The 18,191-nt window shown below is 32.1% G+C and overlaps 3 protein-coding genes across 5 annotated transcripts in view; 2 read left to right on the top strand and 1 right to left on the bottom strand.

The window, feature by feature from the left end:
- The first annotated feature begins 4,507 nt into the window (after positions 1-4,507).
- LOC123010853 (39S ribosomal protein L9, mitochondrial) lies at positions 4,508-5,782 on the top strand. Its single transcript, XM_044408014.1, has 4 exons — positions 4,508-4,660; positions 4,707-5,030; positions 5,077-5,277; positions 5,329-5,782. The coding sequence occupies exons 1-4, from the start codon at positions 4,568-4,570 to the stop codon at positions 5,491-5,493; spliced, it is 783 nt and encodes a 260-aa protein (XP_044263949.1). The 5' UTR covers positions 4,508-4,567; the 3' UTR covers positions 5,494-5,782.
- LOC123010852 (protein FAM50 homolog) lies at positions 5,295-6,832 on the bottom strand. The gene is made up of 4 exons (XM_044408013.1): positions 6,513-6,832; positions 6,303-6,467; positions 5,787-6,245; positions 5,295-5,735 (listed from the first exon to the last, which is right to left on the bottom strand). The coding sequence occupies exons 1-4, from the start codon at positions 6,690-6,692 to the stop codon at positions 5,511-5,513; spliced, it is 1,029 nt and encodes a 342-aa protein (XP_044263948.1). The 5' UTR covers positions 6,693-6,832; the 3' UTR covers positions 5,295-5,510.
- Positions 6,833-9,130: 2,298 nt separating this feature from the next.
- The window catches only part of LOC123010534 (papilin), a 33,678-nt gene continuing 24,617 nt past the window's right edge, over positions 9,131-18,191 (top strand). For all 3 annotated transcript variants that reach the window (XM_044407499.1, XM_044407500.1, XM_044407498.1), the window contains exon 1: positions 9,131-9,294. In XM_044407499.1, coding sequence (XP_044263434.1) covers positions 9,266-9,294 — 29 coding nt within the window. In that variant the 5' untranslated portion in view covers positions 9,131-9,265. The remainder of the gene's footprint in view (positions 9,295-18,191) is intronic.

Genomic DNA, 18,191 nt, shown 5'->3' with positions numbered 1-18,191 from the left:
TCCGTTTCGAAGGCAGCGTATAAATTAACTTTACGGCTGGAAATTTAATGCGATACATAATGAGATTTGGGAAATTTTAAATTCCACCGTAACAATGTCCGTGGCAATTATACGGTCCGTGCTGATGGGCTACCCAGGGCTACCACCCGACCCGAACACATGTCACTGGCTACGAAAAACGGACGTTTTACTGCCTGAATGGAGACGGTAACTGACAAGCACAATAATCAAAATACAACAAATATTTAATTCATACTTACTTGTATATGTTCCTGGCAAACACTAAATTTGCAATTTTTTTATTCGTGGTAGCTGCAAGATGTAGTTGTTGCAATTTTGTGGGGGAGCAAATGGTTGTTTTGTTTTAAAATTGGGTCTCGTCGGTGGTCGTAAATAGGGGATGTGGGGCCCATTGGCGCACCGGGGCGCTCCTCCCGGCAATAAGGTAGTTAGTTATATAGTTGAGCTCGCGAGTACTTACCGTGTAACTAATTAAAACTAGTAAAAGAGGTGAGGCGCGGGAAAGGAGAGCGTTCTGTTGAATTTATGTGGCAATTAGCACCCGACTTGTAATTTATACAAGCTATAACCCCCTGCAGAGTTCGCTCTGCAACGTCTCAGGCTCCCACCCCGGTGTACGAATCGAAATTGAATCGTTATAATTACCTGGATACCTTCCACCCCGGTACGAGATCAACTCACCAACTCGGAACGAATTGCTTCCTCAAGACGAATCTACCAACAAGCGCCGGCTCAAACCAACAAGAAAAACGCCGCCAAGTTTCCTTAATTATCATTTTCACAGATACTATCGTACAATAAATTTTAATAATAGGAATTGCTTATCGCACACAGAACTTTGCAAGAGATGCGCTCAAGAACTCAGGAAAATCACTTTGGATGGTATTTTAAATACGCACAAAAGGCTTTAGCAAATTTGATGAGTCTTCGCCTTCTTGGTTTACACAAAAGAGTTTGTTAATTTCAGATTATTTTATTATTACGGAATAGGTATATCGTTGAAAAGAAGTTCAAAATTCCCGTCAAACGCTGATGTTGTTTGTTTAAAAAAAAACTTGAATTTATTTTTAACTATTTGTGGTCCTTTCACAACACAGTCACATCACCTTAAAAAAACACAATAAAACATTAACCATTGTCAATACCTACACTTTAGCCGTTTACAAAATAATGAAAAGTTTTTATTTATTTCTATAATTTTTATTATATTTACATTTTATGGTACAGTTGCGGAATTAAAATTTCGGGTAGCATTTTTCTGTTACTTCAAAAAGTTCACTGTAAACTACCTTTTAGTGTCATCATGACTGACATTTGACAATTAAACTTTTCTGTCGGTGACGGTATTTTTGAAAGTAAATAGGTAAGTAAAAATAACATAAACATGACAAGAGTAAAAAATGATGTTATTAATGTAAAGGTTGTTTTAGAGTTTACATTATGAAAATGACAATACTGCCCGAAATGTTAATTCCGCAACTTTTACTTTATATTTTATTTTGATTAACTTTTGTTTACTTATATCCATTTCACTAGTACGCTTATGTTACATGTTTTAAAGCTCTGGTGCTCTTATCTTATTAGTAATAATGAAAATTAATAAATATTCTTTTATTTTTATTACAAAACTTACCTTTTCTTTATAGGTATTTTTTAACTTACCTCTTGTTCACTTATTCACTATTAACTTATTACACTATTATCTCTTTTGTAGATAGGTACATGTTTTACGCCCGTCATCTTATGGTTTTTATTTAGATAGTTTTTTTTTCTTCCTGCATATATCAGTTCTATAGTAAGTGTGCACAAAAATTCGCGCTCTTATGCGCCCGCCATCTTTTATTGGTAATTTGAATTAGTATTTGAATTTGAAGTTGTGAAAAATTGTTGACTTCTTATGCCGCTATACCACCGCGCCGCCAACAGTTTAAATGTTTTAATTTAATATATGTATTTATCACACAATTTTAAAATTTATTTCTTGCATTTTGTACTTTTCTAAGTCTCTTGAACCTCCAAAAGTGCAAATAGTTTAGTTTAGTTTTGAAGTTTTTCATTTTTAACATTTTTGTCAAAATTTTGGGCCTTTATCGGTTCCCGGAACGATTTACTGCTAATAACTTCTGAACTATTCAGTTGTTTGGTACTGTTGGAAGGCAAATTTAATTTTTTATTGTATAAAGAAAAAATATTTGTCCCACGTTAAATAGTTATCGAGAAAATTGCTGATAAAGTCAAAAATATCCGAAATGTTAATTCAAGAATTTTGCAGTTATCTCGACGCCAATAGGTTTCTCGGAACACTATATTTATGTATGCCATAAAAACATTGTAACGTAATTTTTAAAATTTTCTTAACACTTGCTACAAAGGAAAGTTTTTATAATTAAAACTTGGTACAGGTGGCAAATATTTTTTTGGAAAGGTAAAAACATAAAAAAGTTACTCAATGTACTTACTTTGCACTCTACTTGCTATCTTATCCCATATTTATAAGAGTTGACATTTTACTTTTCATTTTTATCAATAAAATGTTTAAAATGGCAAACAATAATATTGTCTAGACGAAAATCATTTAGTTTACCATTTTAAAGCAACAGTTTATTTAAACTTAATAACAAAAATAAATCTATATATTTTTTGTAAAACAAAATTCCACATAAGCTAAAGACAAATTATTATTTTTTTTTATTATAAAAAATCTTGAAAACAAAATTAGAATGCTGTTTACCAAACAAAAGCATTTTAACAGAAGAGCAAATAATAGGAAAAATTCGTCCGTGCTAAAATCACACGTGACTATTCATTATCTGATTTCTAATCTTTGTAGGTATAGTTGTTATGGCAGACCCATCATTAATTAGACATTAGCTTAACGGAAATTGGATCAGTTTTAAAAACTCTACTAAGCAAAAACAGCAAAATTTGAAGTCCTAATAGAGGAAGTTATTAAAATTTAATGTTCTACACTATATCTAATATAAAGAATGTTTGTTCCATTTATAGTTCATTTCTGATTTTGGGCAAAGAAATAATTGTAATATAATTATGGTATTGGGTCTTGGATCTAAAAAATTCCTAATAATCGCGTTGAGATTGAGATTCGTATTGTTAGATGCCTCATTTGCTGGTGTCGGGAGTTTGATTTGAATTCGATTCTAGAGTGTGTTTATTTAATAGTTGCTCAAACACATTTGTATTTTACAATAGATTTCTTGTTGTCCGGTAATGACAGCCTAGAAAATACTATCTATTCAACATCTGGTAGTCGAGAACCAAAAACTTCTAAGAATTAGTTAGAGCCAAACCGAGTGGCTTTCATACTCTGGGAACGGATGGTGAAGAATGGCATGTCCGTGATTCACCCCGAGACGAAATAAATGGCATATTTGAAGTCTGACCGGCATTGCTAGAAATACCCGCCGCCAAGGCATAGCACTAGCACTCGAACAAATTTCCATGTTAATGAGTGTCGGACGGTGTTGGAGCACCAGGCACACTAATTACTGCATAAATATGCGTCGCATCGATTGTATAAAGTTTAAATTTTAATTTAGTCGGCTCGCTTTGTGTTCGACTGAAATATGCCTCTCTACTGAGAGCTAGTTATACTGAATATTGTTGAGCAGCGCATTAAGGCCCGTATGTCTCGGTCTGTATCTTAGTGCATCCGACCAAGTAAAGCCGCCAAATGAGCAACACCAAACCCATCGACGTGCCCCATCTGGCCGCCTCTTCCCATTACTGCGTTATTGTATTCTCTGCCAATAAATAATATTCTTTATATGACGCGGGATGTGGAGTTCTGAGGAATGCTCGGGCTATATACCTCCGTTTTAAATCTACATTTTCGGCTTTCAATTATTCGAGGGATTTGGGATTTCTAATTAAGTCCATCTGTTTCTTAATTGTGACGTGGCTTGTCGGTTTTATTTTTTTACGTTCTTCTTTCGAAATAATTCATCTTCGGGTCGGTCTAATGGACTTGCGGTCGTAAATGAGATCGTGGTTTAGCACAGGTCTTGAGGTTATTCCAAGCATTTTTTCAGCCATCGCAGAGAATTCCAAATGTGGTGAACTCCTGCTGGGCACATTCTCTAAACGACGCCTCCAATTTTTATTATTGGTGCTTAAAAATTCCGAAACGTCTTGGAATATTTTTACTTTGAATCATAAACAGTCAGGCAGGCTATAACTCACAGAAATACCGAACATCATTGACCACTTTGTAACAAATAAAATTAAAAAAAAAACACAAAATGTGTTTCCCATTCTAATTAATTCAATGTTAGCAACTACTACTTATTTTTTTATTCTAAACACCTTACATGTTATAAACGTGCATATTTAAGATATTTTTAAATTACCGCTAATTACTGTTGTATAGAATTCCGCAAGCGGCAGCACCATCCAATAGCTTCTCTAGTGTCTCTACAATTAAAGGAATCTGTAATCTTGACTGTTCAACTCTTAAAATCATAAAGTGAAAATCCCTACTTTTATAGGTTATGTTTAATTATAATTTGATGGTTATTTTCCAAACAAGATGTGGAAGTCTTTAATGAAACTTGCAACTCCCTTGGCAAAAAACGACAATGCTTTGTTATCAGGGGAACACCTCTTACATCAGCAATTAAGAGTAATTTCAGTGTTTGGTTTTTGCCTCACTTAACCCCCCTTTTTAGACAACTTTTATCGTAAAACGCCGTATAGAGCCCTTCCTAGCTAAACAAGGAGAGCCTTTGAAGAAACTGAAAACCAGACATTACCTTTATGATCTTGTTAAGGATACTAGCAATGAAAAAAAGCCGGATTTGGAGCTTATTTTAACTTCTTATGTAGAAGGTTTGGGAAATGTGGGTGATAAAGTATCAGTTCGGGCAAATTATGCTTATAATGAGCTTTTATTACCTGGTCGGGCTGTTTATGCAACGCCCGAAAATGAAGAAAAATTTAAAAATACAGAGATAAGAAATGTGAGACATTTCAGTTCCCCACAAGCTCTTGTTGTAAGTATACATTTTTCCACTACACAAATTTCAGTTGTAATTTTAGATGATGAAAATTTTATCCAAAATTTGTTTGTCTATCGTTATGAATAAAGATTCACCTTGGACTCTTCAACCCTGGCATATTAGAACTTCATTTAGAAAATGCGGTTATGTGGTACCTGAATATGCGATAACAATGCCTAAGCAGGAAATTAAAGGCCCTGATTTGAACCTTGAAGGGAAAGAATTTTATATAATTGTTACGGTAATGAAATTTCAAAATGATAAACAACAATCAATATTTTTCCTATTGCAGATAAACAAAACGGAAACAGTTAAAGTCAGATGTAGAATCCACCACTGGAGTACTGATATAACCAATCGATTACCATATGATGAAGAGGGATTTTGGAAAAAGCCAGCAGAATTATTATTTCCTGATGATGAATTAGCGAAAGTAGAAACGACAAAAATTGATTAACTTTATTTAGAATAAAATTACAATTTCTTGTTTTTGTCAGAAACTGTGTATTTGTCGTATGTCTTTGTTGGGTCGTAAGGTTCCCACCTGCTAGCAGGAAAGATATGTTTGTTTCTTTCATACCAACTTCTCAGCAGAACTTTACCGGCGTGTGACTCTTCCTTTTCAACGGAAGCGTCACTTACCAATCTGACATCATCATGGACATCAAACTGGAAAAGAGGGCCACTTTTGCCTCGTGCCTATAATAGTCATTGTTAAACAATTCTTAATAAAACACTTAAACCAACTACTTTTGTTACAATGAAGTCATAGAAGGTGTAGTGATGAGGTAGAATTAAGTCTTCTTTCACATACATGAGCTGATCAGCCATTACAGTTTTCAATTCAGAAAATTCACGCCGCAGTAATTCTAAGACCTTTTGCAAGAATTGGTAAATTGAGTTACCCTTCTTCACTCTGACTGTTCTTCTGTGCCCTGAGCCATCCCAATAACTGAACGTGATGTCAATTTCTTCCTCTTTGAGTTTTTGTTGCTGCTCAGCCCACTTTTGTCTCAATTCTTCCCTCAATCTGTTTTCTTCTTCTTCGCGTTCTCTGTCTGGAAGGAAGCTTGTGTCGACATTTGGATCCTTTTTGATTTTCTTCGTAATTGTGGGAACATCCTCAGCTTCTCTCTTCCATGCTTTTTCAACTTCCTCGCTTTCACCATCACATTCTTCCTCGTCCAAGTTGAATGAAAGTGCTTGAATCTAAAACAGTAACTGCCCCACTTTATTTTTGGTCTGTTCGCAAATATCCCGACGTACCTGTTTCTTCTGTTTATTTTTTTCAGCTAGTTTCGCTTCAAGTTGTCTTTGTTTCTCGCGTTCTTTCTCGGCTTGTTTCTGGGCTAGTTTTTTCTCGCGTTCTTTTACAATGTTCTCCTGCTTTGCTTTCATCTCATCCAGGGTGACTAAACCTATCGTTGAGCTCTAAAAGCATGTTTTAGCAACAGTTTATTGAAAATTTTCTAGTACCTTTAGTTGTTGTTCCACGGCATCGTAATGAGTTGCAAATTTATTTTCGATGTTATTTAACTTCAAATCCTCTTCTATTCGTTTCTTGCGAAGCTCCAAATCTTGCATTTCCTTTTCGCGTTTTTTCATTAATTGCATGGCTCTTCCAGCCTCGCTGGCTGCCCCCTTGTAGTGTGCCATTTTGTAGGACTATTAAAGAACTGATTACGCAAAAATATGAGATACGCAGTTATATTATTCTCCAAATTATACAATTTCTCTAAAAACGCGTAAACGCTTCTAAAAAAACACTAACCTTTGCAGAGAACTGTGCTAAATACAACAATTCCCCTACTGTGCATGAAGCCTTCGACTTAGAAAGTTAAATTTACAGTAGACCAGTTTAATAAATAGCGTGCATTAAAAAAGTTCTTATGCAATCAGCAATACACTGAAATATTATGTGTTACATATTTAACTAAAACAAATAAATCGAATTGAATGGAAAAACAGAACAATTTTGGTCCTGTTTAAAAATAAAAAATACAGTTATTCATTACGCAACACAAGTGTTTGTAAAAGTACTATAATATTAAATATTAAACGAGTTAGAATGTTTCGTACAGTGCCAGACAATAAATGTGGTCCACCATTGTCGAATAAATTCTATTCATTCAACTCTTTGAATCGATACGTACCACTTATTTAATATCACAAGTTTTTAATCAATCTCAGAACTTTATAAGGCCTCACATGATGAAGTTATGATTTCCCATCGATGATAATTGATAACTCTTTACGATATTATGTTTTCAAAAATTTATTTACTTATCCAAATTCTTTAAAAAATATATATTATATATTTTATTGTTTAATCAATTTTAAAAACTTTAATGACTTTATTTGTTTCCGCCTAAAATTTCATAAATAGGCAACCAATTTAACTTTTCGTACGAGAATGTGTTTTTTTTATAATAAACGAATAGACAGCCGCTGATTATGTCAGTAAATTTTGTCAATATTTATAGCAAAATTATTTCGAGTTGTAATTAATTCGTGACAATCATAAAAGTGAACTATGTACAGTTGCGGAATTAAAATTTCGGGCAGTATTGTCATTTTCATAATGTAAACTCTAAAACAACCTTTCCATTAATAACCCCATTTTTTACTCTTATAATGTTTATGTCATTTTGACTTATTTACTCAAAAATAATAATGGGTAGGCAGCAGATCAAAGCGATGATTTAATTACACTTAGTTCACTGAAAGAAAAGTTTAATTGTCAAATGTCGATCCTGATGATAGTAAAAGGTAGTTTACAGTGAACTTTTTGAAGTGACAAAAAAACAGCCCGAAATTTTAATTCCGCAACTGTACAACAACTCTGAAAAAACGGATGTGATATTAATTTTAGAAGAGTGCCGCGGAAATTATATTGCCGCAGTTCGCTTGTATGCCATAACATACCCAAGAAAAAAAATTCCATGTTTTCCGAAAAGTTGTGAGCAATTTACGGGAAACTGGACAATTTAAAAAAGTTAAAGTGAGAAGACGTACAATATTTTTTTTTTATTTCTTACTGATGTTTCCATTATTATACATTTGAGTTTTGAATTTAATTTCTTGTTGAAGTTTTCAATAGTTAAGTCAAGAACTGACTATGATTATTCAATTTAAAACAGTTAATATTTTTCACAAAGTAGTTTATGAAATGTATAATATGTTGCCTATATTTGCTCCTTCAGGCGGGAACAAATAAAATGGGCATCTTGTAGTTTAGCCTTTTTCCTACAATTAGGGATCATAAAATTAACCTAACGTATATTTGGTTGCCAACACCGTTAAAATTTTGATGCACTCCACTTTTCATTTTTTTTTATCCTACACCATTTTTCAAGAATAATGAATGAATCTGCCAACGATTCAAAAAATAAAACGGACCAAAACCGGATAACATAATTAATGATAAAACTATTTTTAATTGTACTGTCAGCGCATCTGAAAAAGATAAAACCTACCACTACATATCCGGTGTAGTACGTTTAGAATTAGTCCGTGTTCTAAATAAAAGAATGTAAAGTATTCATGAAATAGGGAAATCAAAAGAAGATTACTTTTACACGAGGTAACGTAGGAGTGGGAAGCTACAATGATAGGAGCTTCCTCTAAACCACTTCCGCTTATCCTCTGTCCCAACTCTTTCCATGAAAAAAATTTCGCAATATTTTTTCTTCATAAAATAGACATATTATAAAAGCTTGGTTGACGTCTCTTTCTAGAATTCGTATTTCATATCATTTATACAATTTTTTGTCCGGAAAATTCAGCAGATCACAAAACTAAGTATGAAAAATCTATTTTTAGACCAATTTTTCCCTTAAGCCGCCTTGGCCCGTCTGTTTGTTTACCCCCATAATCTCCTTTTTGTTATAAAAACACTCCTCACCAGAAGGTGCTAATAGCTGAAGCTTGTCAAAAGTTCTCGAAGCTTTGAACTTGATGATGTTTGTTGATAAGAGATGATCTTTTTGGTCGGCGTGAGAGTGAAGAAGAAATTTGAAGATGCCGACTCTGAAGGGCTCCTTCGTAGTTGCTTTGAACAGAGGGTATAAATAGAGGTTCCAGTACTAGACGGTCCATTCCATCGTGTTGTACTGCGAAAGCGGTACCTCGAGACGCGTTTCGGTCTCCTCGGCGATCATCTCGCGCCACTTGTGTGTGTTTCAAGTGCAAGATCAAGCTTTCGGAACATTGTCACCAAAAAATAAAGGATGCGTTTGCTTCAGAGGCGGCACATTTTGTGAGTACTTTTCGCAAACACACTTTTTAATTAAATAATTTTAACAATTTTTTTAATATAAAAATAATTTAAAATTAACTGTTATTAAATTAAAAAAAATAGTCAATTTGTAAATATTTTGTATTGAATTTTAAATAATTTTAATTACCTATAAGTATTTATGGGTGTATTAAAGAAAAAAACATATGAGCAAAATTGATGATTCATTTTTCTTTAATTAATTAATTATATACCTACTGAAATAAAAAAATCAGTGGTGAAGCATCTAATTATAATTTCGGCTATAATTAATTACTGGCATGCTATGGGTTCTATAATGTGATAATTACAATGCCAATGATTGTTTGGATTAAAACGTTAAATACAGTATAAACAAACAAGTTTTAAATGCCTATTCGGCATAAATCGCAAAAAAACGAAATCTATAAATAGAAATAACTAATACCTTCTAACTACTTTTTATTTTTTTGACTTAGGACATAGACTTAAATTAAAATTTAAGATGTAGTCAGATGAGTAAAAATCTTTTTTTTTTTCTCTTGATGCATGCCAGTCACACGCATGTTCAAGTTCTTTGAACATGGCAATAAAATAAAAATAAAAATGTAAATGAACAAAACTATTCATCGGAATTTATGTGACTAAAATACCCTTTAAGAAAAATAATAATCAATAGAAATGTCTCGAAAGCTCTTTCATTATTTTCAGGTGGCCAAAGTCTTGTTCCAAAAATATTTCAAATCTAATCAAATATGAAATATGAACTAAGTGTTTATAATTGCTTGACGTGAAGGTCTTAACAGTGTTTAATATTGTTTAACCATTTATTTTACTTTGTTGCATAAACCTTTGATCTGCACTAATAGGAAATTGCTAATAGTTATCTGTTTTATATCACGGACTCGTCCTACACTAAGTATAAAAGTCCACTTATTTTTAAAATTTCGCAATTCAAATAAATGATAAAAAGTGAGAATTGAAAATTAAAGAACTCATTGAAATGAGGATACGGACTGACCTCACTATTCTAATTCTTCAAAATTGACTAATTAACAGTGCAGTAAATGTCACTAAAAGTCAATATTGACGAAAGTGAAGGATGAAGCAATTTCAGATCATTTATGTTTGTCTAGGAAAAGGAAGTCACAAAAATAACTTTGTTGTCTTGCTTAGTAAACTTGACGTTATCCTTGTAAGAAAAAGAAAATAAAAATTCCCTAATTTCTTTGTAAAAACAAGACTTTTATTTAATTACATAAAACAACACTGATGCAACTGCTTCTAAGACTTAACACTTTTGTTTATTTATTTCATTATTGATAATTAGATCATTTCAAATAATTTGGTGTTCTAGTTTATTTACAGTATTAGTCAATCTGAATATAAATAAACGAAAAGTTTTAAGTACACTTTTCGAATGTAACTTTAATTTTCTTTACGTTATACACACAGAGGAAAATAACACATCGCTACTTATTATTAAAGACAGGATATATTTAAGTCATCAAGTTTTTTGGTAGTACTTTCTTACTAGAAATTATTGTCTATTATGCTAATTATAATAATTTGAATAAAATTCACCCGTTAGTCTATTTCATCCGAAATTCTTATATTTATTTTTATGTTAAATTTTCAAAACCTGATCATCAAAATTTCAACATCTTAAATTATCTGAACACGCACACTGTCTATTTATTTTAGTCTTTGGGCAAGTTAATTTTTTTTAATTTTTGCGCCACTGTGGCAATCAATGTCTATTTATTTTACATTTACCTAGGATGTAATTATACACATAACAACATAATGGCTTATGTGTGTAATAATAATAATAGTAAAATTACACAATGGTGGCTAGGTGTTAACTGAGATTAAATTTATAAACGACTTTGATCATTTTATTTGCAACAAGTTTTTACAATGTAAATTACTTCCTCAGGATAGAACCGGCGAATAATTGCATAAGATAAATGTGCTAATTACAAATTTGATATTCAAAGCCATTAAGCTCGACCTGATTAAAAATGGGTTGTTAAAAATTATTGACAAATATTGATCTAGCCAAGGACATCTATTTTTGCATCAATGCAATCAAAATTTCAAATGTTCCAAAATGGTGCGTTTGCAAATCTTGTATGCATGATGATTGATGGCCGTCGTGATTTGGTTACCATTTTGTGTTGCCAAAATACTCATCAGTGGTTCAACAAACTTCTAATGGTGAAGTTTTGCGACCATTTGAGGCGATTCGCTAAGAACGTGTCTTTCCTGCAACTGAACTGTGTCCGAATTCATCCAGACAGGCCCTACCATGGCCTTGGATGTCTGCACTACCACCACGTTCCTGCAAAAAATCAAGTAACACGACACCATCCGGTGGGGTTCCTCGAACTAGGCGATTTCAATGGGGTTAAGATCTCATTAAAAGGCTCCATTGTGCGGTCTTAATTAATTTCTTTGCGGAATTTTTTCGGTAATGGGTTAATTATTTGCAAACGGCATGGCGAGTTTTTGCCAACAATAAAACCTAATGGAGGAATTATTGCAATTACCATTTGCTACAGCGGTTATTTCAAAGCTGGTCTGAGGATCGCAGCGTTTAATTGCTAATAAAAGTTTTAGTGCATTTCTTGTCTAAATTTTTGGAACGAAACGTATGTTGATTTTGTTCCATGTATGGTTACCTTGAAGTTGTCGATTCTGTTGGCTTAAAATATTGACACACCTTCGATTTGCAAGAACAAATAGCGTAATAAATATCTCTTATCAAGATCAAGGTCTAGATATCCCACACAGAATTTAGCATCAGTGGAGCAATGCACCTGTACGCAACGGTAGCGACCTTTAATGTTTACGTAAAGCAAACAATTAAATAATGCAATGGCAACGGTAAACCGGCCTTATACCTGCCTTAGAGGAGGCTCGTGCCTCTTCGGTGCTAAATAATTCTTGTGTGTCTTGGGATTAGAACCTTCAAGGGACATCAAAGTGACAGGAGGGATGGTTAAAAGGGTTCAAAGGTGTGGCGTTGAGATATAAAAGAGTCATTAACGAATCCTCCAGCCGCGTTGTAAAATTCATTTAAAACATGCCATTGTCTACGCATTACTATCAGGTGATTTGATATGACAGGATAATAATTTATTGTAGTGGATGTGAAGTGAAATTGCTTCGTTGGAGAGGTAGACAGCGCGGCTCTGAGCCGTCCTGCGAGTCGATAAAATGCATGACGATGACACTTGCAGTGTTTACCAGCCGAATGCTAATAACCTCGACATTATTACGTTCCTAGTTGGACACCAAACCTAACAGTAAAACTTATCACTAAAAGAAAATTTCGTAATATATTCCCGTTCTCACAATAATCTTCTCCTTGAAAAAAGCGAAAGCAAGAAAAAATAAAACTTAAGCCAACTCAAACTCAAATAAATTTTACAGTAAAAAACAAAATAAAAAAAAACTAATTTCCAACAAGAATTCCTCGACAGCGATTTCAGGCTTTTATAAAATGTTTCAGGAATTTTCAATTTAGCGATTTTTACAAAACGAGATTTTAACTTGCAAAATTACTTATTTTCTTCCGGATTTGTAAATAATTTCCAAAATAAAAATAAATAAATTGTCTTATAGAAATATTAAACAACAATGCAACTGAGAAAAGTTACGAAGTTGCAGTTACATAAAGTTATTTTTATTATTCTGGTCTCCTGATAATTTATGTTAAGTTTAATAGTTTATAATTTATGAGTGGATTTATTACCGATACAGCGCATTTAAATTAAATTATCCAAATGTAAAACAGTGACCAGTCTCACCGGTCAGTCCTTTTGAGCAATAAATCATTATAATAATTCTAAACGATATGCTTAAGCTCATTCAACAAAAAAAATATTAAATCGTCCAAAAATTATACGAACATGACCAAGATTTATGTATTTTTTTCCCTTTAAGACGTATGTATGGTGTTCAGTAATGATTTATTTCAACATTATTGAAAATAAAGAACGTATAAGTATTGTCCGTCTCAATTTTATTAAAGAAACAATCTAAATCTACAATCTTCAAAATTCACATTGTCAAAAGCAGTTAAATTACTTTGTACATTTTTAGAAATAAAGTAATTCTTCTTTCTTTTCAGTTTTTTCAAATTAATTTCTTTTATTTTGTACTCAATGTTACTAATTTCAGTAGATAAAGTAGTCTTTTATCGTCTAGTAAAATAAAATTTTCATCTACTGTTTATATTCAAGAAATTCTGGTAGATGAATACAAAATAAAACGGAATATTATATACGACGATCTACTCGTGGAAAAAGTCCACTCGTGACTTCGTCACTCGTAAACTTAACCTTTTCACTCGTAGATAAACAATTATCGTCTTGTATAATAAATAACTAATTTTTCACCAGACTAGTTAAATTAATTTTTTTAAATATCCAATTAAGACAATTGATGCTATAAACATGTATAAAAAGAAATTAATGTAAAGAAAGGTGACCAACTTCAAAATTCAAAATCAAGACCTTAATAAAAATAATTATAATAAATTTATTTTAGAACAAAAAAAAATAGGTCTTACTAATGTATCTGTATAAAAATTTAAATATAATAAGAATATAAGATGCAAAATATTGACATAAAGAACAATTTTTGAACCCTAATCTAATAATAATTGACATATTAATTTATTGTTTTGTGTTAATTTCAATTTTTTTTTGATATGAATTGTTTTGAGAGTTCTTTCATCAAAAATATTTTTAAGTAGGTGTTTCTACTTTTAGTTGAGTTTTTTTCACAAACGAAACGATGACAAAAGACAAAAAGAAAACTTTAACTTGAAAAACACTTTGTTTTCGCTGCAAATAAAAATCTCAAAAAACTGGACACTTAAATCGGGACAAGACAATAAAGATCTAAACATGTCCTGGCTAAATCAGGACGGTTAGTCACCCTAATGTAAAGGATTTAAAAAAACTAATAGTTGATTTTTTCTATGATTTAGGTATTTAGGACAAACATATTAGGCAGAAAAAAATTATCTCACAATTTCTAGAAATTACCTTATAGTTTTTTATTTATAGTGTCGCTTAATTAACAGGGAAATTCTAAAATATGATTAATTTATAAGAAGGGTGCAATCTCTATCAACAGAAGTTTGCAAAATTGGGAGGTCATGTGTATTAGCAGTTCTCTTTTTATTTTTTTAGGAACTTTGCCATTGTTGAGAAGCAAGTTTTGTTTGACGCAATTGTATTTTGTGTTATTATTACTGTATTAGAATTAACAATTTATCACTTTTTTAATGTGCTTTACATGCAGGAAAAATGCTCTTGAATCTTATAAAAACAAAATATAACGCCGCAAAACTGAAAAAACACCAAAACGTGCAAAGTGCAAAATTTCAAATAATTCTGCTAAGGCCTATCTAAAACATGTAACGGTTTCAGAACTTTTTGTTGACTTGTATATTTAACTATTAAGTAATATATTTTTTTGTTTTTGTTTTTTTTAATTTTTTTATTATTAATATTTTTTTAATACCTAAAATATTTGACAAGATAACACTAACAAATTATTAAGAGGAACTTGAATTTAAACTTTCTTGATGTTGTCTTGTTGCCCCATCGTGATTTTCAAAATCCTACGCCTAGGCTCGTAACTATTCTAAAATGTTGAGTTGAATAATTGAAATTATTTATTTATCTTCTCTAACTGAGTGGCCTTACCCACACTAAGCGTAATCCTAATAAAACTTAAAATTATCACTTTTGAAATTGTATTTTCTTTCAGTCACTTTACCATTAATATTCTTTGTTTAAAATGTTAGGCCAGTGTTTTACTGAATTTGAACAATAGGTAGTTGGTCTGAGATTATAACTAGATTTATAAATTTTGTAGATAAAAATTAAAATGCATTGTTGGTAATATATAATTTAAAATTAAGACAGAATATATTCCCAAATTCCAGCAGTGTAATTTTTATATATTTTTAATTGAATGACCCATGAAAGGGCAATTTGGGCAATTTTCCATCTTAATAATTAAAATGGAAATATAAATTGCTTATTTATGAGTTCCACTCACTGAGAATTAAATTATGCAACATTAAATTAAGTCATTTTGGTTTCTTTTGACGTTTATGCATCGAGCTTTCTGTATATGTTGCAATAATCGCATCGGAACAGGTCTCGGGCATCTATGCACCTCTCAAGCTCGTTTATTACATTGATTAGACCCTCTGCTATCCGTTGACAGGGCAAACGATTGTCGAGATCGCAACTTAATTTAATCTTCCGGAACCTATTTGTCCGATGCCTACAATTTGGCATTCTCGACTCGTTAATAAGCGCAGTTGTAGGAATTATGTGCAGTTTCTGGTACATAATTTTCGGATTATTATGTTCGTTTAAAGATTACATCTTACACGACGGCATCGTAAAGAAATTGCAGCGTACTTGTTTAAGTCGCTAACAAGATGAGTAAAGTACTTGAAAGCTTCGGTTGTACACAAAAATAAACGTTAGTGGTTTCTTGACTGATGGGGAACACGGAGAGTTTTTTCGGTAAGAAAAAATAAACAGTTGTATTTTTGAAATGGTGACCGACAAAGAAAGGGCCCAGAGGCTGCTTGTTAGTGGCTACCACGGGAGGGAGTAACAATAGAGACGACCGATACAGACAAGATATGTGCTGAACGCTTCTTCAGATTTGTCTAAGGCGGTAAAAAACGGGAGAGACTACAACTTGCAGATGGCCAGGAATTTTAATGGTTTTCAGAACTCAGAAAGGGTTGTTGACTGCGGACCGCCGAGATTCCTCCAACAAATTCAGAGCATTGTAATTAATACAAATCGTTATTCGCTACGCTCTAGGCCTCAAACTTTACAACGAATTCAATTCCAGCGACAAAAAATGCAACAACACCAAAAATTAAAAAATCTAAAGTTGAATTTTGTCTTATCTTTCCCAAAATAAAAATAAAGACACTCAAGGTAGTTTCCTCTCTTATTGCCATACATAAACGTGTAATTGGAGGTGTAAGTAACCTGTCTATAATGTATGCACGAAGACTCGCCCTGTAATTTGTACTCTCCGCTTATTGTTCTGTCAGTTTATTTACCAATTCTTTTATTCTTTTTAACCATCTTCATCATTTTCACGGACATTAATGAACTAAAAATTAATAAGACAATAACTAACGGAATTTGAACAACAGGTGCACCCTGCAGCTATTTCGTGAAAGTAATTAAAATTATTGTTAACTCTCGGAAAATATCCAGGTGAATGACTTGCAATGAAAAAATCTGCTCCAAGCAGAATCGCAATCTCGAGTCATCTCACTCTCTGAAGAGGTCCTCCAGCTAAACCTTTATTTGGCCACTTGCCGACACATTAAATTGCACTTTTTGGCGCGATTTTTCGCTTTGGTGCGCGAGATGATGACATAGATCCGGATAATAGGCGGAATTGTGGCCTCAGGGCGTAAATATTTAGACACGGGTGTAATTTCGATGCATTTTTACGTAAATCATTTATGGCCTATGGCTTGTTTATCGCAAATAAACACCGCGGAAAAATATTTCAAAACTATTTGCTGTAAATTTTAATGCTCCACTAATGAAACTGAAAACTATAAAAAAGAAAACAGAAGTGTCAACTTGACCCAGAGATGCATTTTGACGCAAATCGTTATGAACTACATATTTATTTAAATAAACATCGTATTTAAGTAATTTGTTTTAATTTTTGGTTATGGACTATAAATTTTTATTAACAAACATTAACAAGGCTATGTGATATCCCCTAGCATGAAAAAATTTGTTTTTTTTTTACTTTCTTAAATCAATAATTGAATATTTTTCTAATGTTTGAAAAAAATAACACTTTTGCACAATATCATACAACAAGACAATAACTGTTGATAACTCTTTTTATATTAAAGTTCTCTTAAATATATGAGTACTTAAATAGGATGCATTAGAATCTTAAAACTTTTCCTTACCATAAAGTGAATGTCTTTTGATACTTAGAAAAAGCTGTATTTTTAACTATGTACTTCTTTTATTAATGTATCTATTGTTACTTCACTATAATGAACAAAACCTTTGAGTTATATAAACATTGTTAAGTGAAACAAAACCGTTTTTGAAAACATTTATACAGGGTGCGCCAGAACTCGCGCCCCAGAAAAAATGCCAGATAAAGTAAGACACCAGGAACATGGAAAAAATGTTAAAAAAATTTTATCTATAAAAATTTCAAAATTATGAGAGTTTAAATTTTGCACCTTGATTCTATTTATTTCTGTTGGAAAAATAATTTTCCAAGTTTTTTTGCTACAGGCTATTATAAGAGGAAACAAGGAAGCTCTATCCCAAATTGTAACTCTGTTCAATGTTATTTGTGGCTTTTACTGGCAAAATTTTTGTACCTTTACTAAATAATTGTAAAAACATATATCATTAAATAGACATTAAAAAATGTGAAATGTTAAAAAATAAATGTCAATTTTTTTTGACTGATTTTTGCAGTTTGAGAATGTTTTTATTTTCTAACAAATACAACTAATAAAAAAATTGTAATAGATCGTACGGAGAACACAGCCAATCAGAGTGTTACAATTTTTCTCAAAATGATATACAGGGTAAACCAAAAGTAGCGCATAAAATCCAAAATTTTGTCGGTATTTTTTTTAAATCCTCGAACGGTCGATTTTATTTTTGTAAATGAACATTTTTATTATACATACTTGTATTATGCGGTTTCTGGAACAATTTAGTATTAGGTAGATAAATTTTATCGGTTCGATAGTTACTAAGGTAGGACTAATCTGATTGGTGTTTCTATAGTTCTACAGCAATTATGGAACCTATAAAATTCATCTAACGATAAACTATTTC

This window comes from Tribolium madens, unplaced genomic scaffold (genome assembly GCF_015345945.1).
Source record: "Tribolium madens isolate multiple individuals breed KSU strain unplaced genomic scaffold, Tmad_KSU_1.1 Scaffold_91;HRSCAF=231;Tcas5.2_LG7, whole genome shotgun sequence".
NCBI classification, from domain to species: Eukaryota; Metazoa; Arthropoda; class Insecta; order Coleoptera; family Tenebrionidae; genus Tribolium; species Tribolium madens.
This window is presented reverse-complemented; position numbering and strand designations above follow the sequence as displayed.